The 7,494-nt window shown below is 29.2% G+C and overlaps 1 protein-coding gene across 3 annotated transcripts; it reads right to left on the bottom strand.

Annotated features, from left to right (window-relative positions):
- Positions 1 to 3,450: 3,450 nt before the first annotated feature.
- LOC106764903 (probable 1-acyl-sn-glycerol-3-phosphate acyltransferase 4) lies at positions 3,451 to 7,494 on the bottom strand. Of its 3 annotated transcripts, XM_022782570.1 has the most exons (5): positions 7,231 to 7,494; positions 6,304 to 6,370; positions 4,881 to 5,484; positions 4,512 to 4,642; positions 3,451 to 3,961 (listed from the first exon to the last, which is right to left on the bottom strand). In XM_022782570.1, the coding sequence occupies exons 3-5, from the start codon at positions 5,450 to 5,452 to the stop codon at positions 3,513 to 3,515; spliced, it is 1,152 nt and encodes a 383-aa protein (XP_022638291.1). In that variant the 5' UTR covers positions 5,453 to 5,484; positions 6,304 to 6,370; positions 7,231 to 7,494; the 3' UTR covers positions 3,451 to 3,512. The 3 variants fall into 3 exon arrangements, with proteins under 3 accessions (XP_022638291.1, XP_014504827.1, XP_014504826.1); XM_014649341.2 differs by lacking the exon at positions 6,304 to 6,370 and having other exon boundaries at positions 4,881 to 5,497; XM_014649340.2 differs by lacking the exon at positions 6,304 to 6,370 and having other exon boundaries at positions 7,231 to 7,493.

Below are 7,494 nucleotides of genomic sequence, written 5' to 3'. Positions count from 1 at the left end.
TAATTGCTAAATAACCCCTAATTACACACACATATGTATGTGTATGTCTGTTTCAATCATCGTATTACAACCAACATATTTTTTAATTCTTATAACCAATTTTTTTTTTGTGTGTTTCAAAAGCTGTTTTTGTTACATTTATTTATATTTAAGATTTTTTAAACTTTAAATAGTTTAAGTAATAAGAAAAGTAAAAATTACTTTTTAAAAATAAAATAAAATCTAAGAATATCACATTTATGTCTTCCCCTATAAGTATACATGTAAAAAACTATATATGAAAAAAAAGTTAGGAAGATGAATATTATTGTTCTGCTATACTATAAATATATATTCAATATTTATAGTATTATTTATTTATATTATACTATTTCTAGATAATCGATTATGTATAATTTATATATATGAATTCTCGTTTTTTGTGTACACATTTTTTCCCAATTTTATTATTTATGTAATTATTATTTTAAATTAAAATAATTATATATGTAATTATACACTTAAAATGACCGATAATTTAAATTTATTTATTTTTAAATTAAAATTATTATTTTATTTTTTAGAATTATTATTTATTTAAATTCAGTGATTTTTTAAAATTCAAGTGATTATCTACAATAAAAAAAATATATGTGTGCATGTAACATCCTAACTATATTTAAGTTTTTTATTTAAATTTGTTAAATTGATAAATTATGAAAAAAAAGGCATTATAAAATTGAAGGATGATTTTGAGAGACTAATTAATTCTTATCTTTTAATTGTCTCAATAAACTTATGATTACAATTTCATAAATAATTGGATTAGGCTGTAATTTTTACAAAGTATTACTGAAATATAATTTTTCATTATGATCAGTGGGATTAACTATTGAAGGTTTATGTTAAAAGAATTAATTCTCTCATTTTAGTATACAAGTTACATCTCCAACTACTGTATAGTTCTAAGTTGTCTTCAAAAAAAATTATTGTCATTATTTTTATTTTATTAGTGAAATGTTTATAACCTCATTTTTATTTATTTATTGTTATTATTTTTACTTTATTAGTGAGGTGTTTATAACCTCATTTTTATTTATTTATTATTATTACTTTTATTTTATTAGTAAGATATTTATAAGCTCATTCTTATTTATTTATTGTTATTGTTTTATGAACGAGGTGTTTATAACTTCATTCTTATTTATTTATTGCTATTTTTATTTATCTAACGAGGTTTCATATCCTATTTTCATTTATTTATATATATATGCTTATTTGTTTAAGTGAAATGTTGTTAAGCTTATTCTTATTTATTTATCTGTATTTTTAAAATTATTTTTATTCAATACGATGTTAATAATATCATTTTACTTCACTTTTATTTGTGAAATACTTGAACACAATGAGTTTTGTTCATCCATAAAATAAATTAAGACGAGAACTAATATATTGACTCTAAAAATGAGGAAGCTTCAAAATTGATGTGAGACCTTCAAGCCTATTTCCTACAATTGTTCTTCAAAAGGATAAGACAAAACAGTCGTGTACTATGTTTATGGTATAATAAGTTTAATTCAAAGAGAAAAATTTTAGTCTTCGTTTGAACAATCAGAAGAACATAGTTTAGAAGTTGTGAAATTGTTAGGTGAAAGGAGTAATTCAAATTAAAGGCACTAGATGAGCGCTATGAGGCGTAATACTTAAATAAAACTTTTTATTTTCGAAAAATAGATTATAGATTAATTGCTTTGAAATTGAAGTGTGTTGTGTGATTCAGAAATACCTAAAATTATTGTATTGATATATATATATATATATATATATATATATATATATATATATTAGATGAATTGTATGAATATGGATATTTCTATGGAGAAATGTCTATATTGTATAGTATAATGTATACATTTGTGTAGGGATTAAAGCGTGAAGTCATCTTGACTATACTAAATTCTCACACTCATATAGGCGGTGAGAGTCGAAGGAGATTCCTAGTATGTGGAATCAGTACGAAATAGTACTGTGACTTTAAGGATGGAAGGGAACTAACCCTGTCATGGTTATTTTTGTGATAAGGATGGTAGTTTTTAGATAACGGAAAATATTGTTGTTGATGTTGAATCTATTGTATTAAAAATTTATGACAGATGCAAGACTTTACAAGAACATCACCATATGTACACGTATCCAAAAGTCTTATAGGTTTATTTGTGTTTAATTTTAAAGAATGAGTTGAATAATCAATATCTAATTGCAACTTGACTGATATGCTACGAATTTTTCTATGATGACTTTTTATTACTTAATAAGAATGGATGGTATAGCATTCTTGGAGTGAGAATGTGCGTGAAAATGAATAGAATTTAGGCTTTGAATACCAAAAACCTATGAGATCATGTGATACGAATATATTATGATTATGAGAGTTTTATTAATATGATCATTCCTAAGGAGAATTATCATATTCAATAAGATATGGTTGCACTGAGTTTCAATCCAAAGAGTGAAGTTATCCTAATTCTATTAAATTCTTTGATACTCATTTATAGAATAAAGTGAGTTTAGGCAATGAGAGTCAAAGAAGGTTCCCAATATACGGAATCATATTTATATATCTAAACAACCTAATCAAATTGAAAAAAATAAATCTAACAAGGTGCATGTATTAAGTATCACATGTTTTCCTTTTATATTTAAATTATTTCCTTAGAAAATCTCGGACAACAACATAGAAAACATGTATCCCTGCCTTCTATTTCCTCAAATTTCATCCAAACATTGTATACTCGAAATTTGATCTTAAACTTTCTTACTATTTTATATCAAAATATCTTGATTCAAAACATTATATATAAGTTAAATCATTATTTTTATTTCAAAACATTTTTTGTAGTAAAGTTGTTTTTTTATTTGTTATAATTACTCATATGAACTCTTGAGCTGTATTCTTTAGATTATAAATAAATAAAATTTCTATAAGAAATAATATACAGAAAATCTCTGTTTCTCTTGTTCTTTTTTCTTCTTTTCTTCTTATTCTATCCATTATAATCTTTATTTTTATAACAATGCCTCGCTATGCAGATAATCTAAAATATTATTAATAAGTAATTGTTAATATTATTAAAAAGTAAAATCTATTGTTTAAACTTCAAGTTAATATGTAAAAATAGTAATAGAATTTTTATCCGATTTCTTATTGATGGACTATTAACTCCATTTCTTCGTCTTACTGTGACAATTTCTAATAAAAATTTGATTTTGGAAAATATGAAAATAAATTTTAACGTTAATTCAATCTTACAAAACCAGTTCATTTATATGATGAAATTTACATTTCACCTATATATTATAATTTAATCTTATTTTTAATCGATGTGAGACTTATGTGTTAGTAGCAAAAGTGATACCTTTGATTTTGTGATTGTATGAATAAAAACAATGGAAAGAAAATTGAAGAAATAATTGACCCTCAAAATATAAAGTTGAAGAACAAGATAGTACATTGTAATATAAAATTGAGAACACTATTCAGTGTTTTGTTTCTTGCTGTAATGGAGTGCATGAACATAGTTACTTAGAGGCATCAACTGAAAATTGAAGCGGGTTGCAAGAGCAAGATATGCACAAGATAGACCTACATACACTTTGAACCAAACCACAGAAAATAATGTAAAATAAATAAACATGGCAGTAAAAGAAACTATCACTGTAAAAGAGAATAGGCTCTTTAATGTAGAAATTTCATTTTCATTTTGCTCATCTGGGAAATGACCATGAATCTTGAAATCTGAAAGCAAGTGGTCCTTCATCTTGAACTTTTCTATCAACCATGATGAAGCTTTGCTTTCAGAAGCAGGAATCTCCTCCACTGGAATACGCCGTACATGCAAGTGCACTTCTGAAGGATCAACACCAAACACATTGTCCAGAAATGAAGGACATTGATTTTTGTATGCAATTGTCACATCGTACACTGCACGTGATTCACTCACAATGTTTAACAAACTTAGCAGAAAAATTGAAAACAATATCCCTCCAAGAAATAGTTACACTATTGTGCAATTAGACAGTGACCCTCGTGTCAAAAGTTCATCAAACACATAGTACAAGCAAACTTGATATGTGATTTTCTGCTGAGTTTTTGGTTTTATTTTCCTCCTGAATCTTCAAAATACATCTATAGACACTAATTTTGATGTTTTAAAATATTTAAAAACTTTTTTAATACACCAATATCAATTCATTTTGAAGACTCAGCAGGGACACAGTACCACAAAAACAAACACATATATGTATGTGTGTGTGTATATATATATATATATATATATATATATATATATATATATATTAAGACATACAAACTTGAAGTGATAGAGAGGTGTTATGGTGAAATTGTTAAGTTAAAATTTTCTAAAGCAGAGATGCATTTGGTAAGACAGATTACATTCACAACATAAATAGTCACTACAGGATCATCTTGAATTGACTTTAGAGTCTTAGAAAAGAGGAAAGAAATTGTAAACCTGCATCCAATGAGCCTCGTAGGGCTTCCAAGCAAGCATGAAACCCCTTTGTTTTCGGAAGTAATACATTTTTCAGCACAGGGAGACCATTTTCGGCAGCAAATTTTTGACTGTTTTTACTCTTCTGATCACTACGCAATGAAAGCAAATCATATGTCAAGTGTGCATCTCAATTGAACTATGTATTTATTTACGCTTGTGTGGTATAACATGATCCACAAATTGCAGCATGCTAGACAAAACACAACATCAACTGCAAACATACAACGTATAAAATGAAATGATTTGTGGAACTGAAAAGAGTTGATGTTGATTATCCAATGACAATAAAAGTAGTTGGAAATGAAAAGACAAGATCCAAGGTAGTACGTATAATCTGTTCCTTCGGGAAAAAGAGCTAGCCATAAGGGATCTTGAGGGTCCTTTAAAGTTGAAAGCTTTTGGTGCAGTATTTGCTCATCTACCTCCCACTTCCTCTCCACTGCAATGAACTCCAGAATGTGAAATCCCCAACCAAAGATAGGTAGTTTCATCAAGCTGTTTTTAAGGATGTACTTTATGCATCCCAGTGTCCCTTTTCTAAGTGCAAGATCCCACAAGTACATCCAATCAACCTCAGTTCTGTGATTAGCAATAAGCAAAACACGTTCCTTCATTGGAACACTATCCCCAGAAAACACAACTTTGGTTTTGTTAATCTTTTCGAACAGAGATGGCCACAGAGATAGCCAAAGTCCAAACAGGAATGACACTGTCTTCCTACTATAACGTATGCTGAAAAGCCGCATTCCTACAACTGCCACTGGCACAAAATACACTAAACACATAAAAGCTGTAGAAAGAAATACCACTAAACATATTACACCTCTCAACAACCTAAGAGGGGTCAAGGGTCGGTGCTTTAATCTATTTTCAGATTTCACTGGCCCGCTAACTTCCATCTTCTTCAGGAAACTGTTGAAAAACTTTCCTTCTGCAATAATGTACTGTAGTGTTATTTGATAATATCCAATTCTGGACAAGTATGCTAACAGCAATGCTATCAGACAAAAAATTGTTTATCAACCAGAATGTATTTATTGTACCAGAAGTAATAAAATCATTTAATACTTAAATTTGAACTAGAAGTATTCATTAAATGTTTTGTAACCACAGTCAATAAATTGGGAATTACAGTATATTTAGTATTTTCATTTGCTGTGTAGAAGTTGGATTTGGATTCATTTTGATGTTTTAAAATATATTAAAAGAAATTTTAATATACATGTACTTCAAAAGATGGTATAAAAAAATCCAAGGGAGAATTTGAACTCGAAGTAACACAAGGGTTGAAAAAGTTGCTTTCAGCAGACAATCCCAAATCCCAAGTAGCATATGAACAAGACAGTAAGTACCGATACATTTAAATTGCAAAAAGATGGATTGTACAGTAGCATAAAATCTCTGACACAATAAATTTCAATATGCAAGAGAAGATGAAATGCCAAACCATCAACCACATGCACAGAAAAATGTTCAAGGGCACCATAATGCAGCAACTGACTAAATGACATGTGTGGTTAAGAAAGAGGAGAATGTTTCTTCTGAATTAAAACAAAGGTTTTCTGCTTTCATTTGATTTTCACTTTTAATTACAAAAATACTCTGCATATTACATTAAAAGAAATATGAAAGGAACTTTCTCTTATATTTATTTTCGGTTTTCACTGTTTCTTATACATGTTATTGAAACAAAAATAAAAATGAAATCAAGGTAAATACAGAAAACAGTTTTTGAAAAAAATGCTATTACCAAGGTTTTAGAAAAGTTCTTCCACACAATTTTAGATGCAGCATCAAGGTTTTTTGTACTTGGACATCTACAATAGTGGGCACACAAGTCACATTTTGTAATTTTCTAAAACAAAATATTGGAAACAATTTCTTAAACAAAATCACATTTTAAAACCTTTCTCAGGAGTAGTAATTTTTTTTGCTCAAGAATTTGTTATTCTTTTTAGATGCAAATCCTGTTGGAAACATGATTGAACAATAAATGCAAACACCTCTCTCGTCAGATATTCAAGTCTTTGGTCACTGTGTTTTGAGACACTAACCTCGTACACAATACCCAACCTCGGTTGGTATCTAGTATAAAAACTGAGGACCAAAACACACAGCAAGGAAAAAAAATTATAGAGAGAAACTGGTCTTGAGAAACACTTCTGAAATAACAGGGGATTGTTGAAATTTGAAACTTTCAATTCTTCTCTGCTATGGACTTGAAATTTTCAAAATTTCTCTCAATAAATCTCCCAAAACCATCTTGGAATCCCAATGTTGAACCAGAGAAGGCAATTCCAAACCTACTTAGCACACCAATTTCTCCGGCTAAAACACCCCAACCCCATTTCCGATCAAAGAACAACAACTTCCCATCTAACAACCACCAGTTATGGGCAATGAATAAATACGTTTCGAATCCAAAATCCTGTTTCCCATAATGCATAACAAAAGTTAAACCGATAAAGAAAGCATTTTTTGAGAATATTCCAAAGTTTTGACCACCTCCCCTCGTTGAATCCAACACGCACACCACCAACCACGATAAAAATTCCTCAGAGAAACAAACAAACACGGAATTGAGATTCCATAAAGGGGAGATAACTAACACGCAAAGAAAAGAGAACCCAGAAGAGAACACGTAAACTGAAATAGTGGGTTGACTTAAAAAACTCACCTTGCGTGGAGATTCTCAGAGCTCTTGTTTTGCTCTGTTTTTCTTCTTATTGTAGGTGAGTTGAAGAACAATGAATGAAACAGGGATTATGAATCTGAGAAATTAAATTGGGATAGGGAAAATTCAGCAGCGGTGCTGCTCAGGGAGACCTACTGTGCAGCTTCGTTGTACAACAGTGAAAAGAGATTTGGGTCCACTTCGAGATCCCAACGGTGTTGTTTCAGAGTTTGGGTTGTCATTACATTACTCTGTCTTCTAACCTTA

This window comes from Vigna radiata, chromosome 6 (genome assembly GCF_000741045.1).
Source record: "Vigna radiata var. radiata cultivar VC1973A chromosome 6, Vradiata_ver6, whole genome shotgun sequence".
NCBI lineage: Eukaryota > Viridiplantae > Streptophyta > Magnoliopsida > Fabales > Fabaceae > Vigna > Vigna radiata.
This window is presented reverse-complemented; position numbering and strand designations above follow the sequence as displayed.

Coding starts and splice junctions, on each gene's coding strand:
- LOC106764903 (XM_022782570.1), bottom strand. CDS start 5,452: ATGGAAGTTAGCGGGCCAGTGAAATCTGAAAATAGATTAAAGCACCGA. Junction 4,643..4,880: donor CCCGAAGGAACAGATTATAC/GTACTACCTTGG, acceptor TTCATTGCGTAG/TGATCAGAAGAGTAAAAACA. Junction 3,962..4,511: donor ACGAGGCTCATTGGATGCAG/GTTTACAATTTC, acceptor AATCACGTGCAG/TGTACGATGTGACAATTGCA.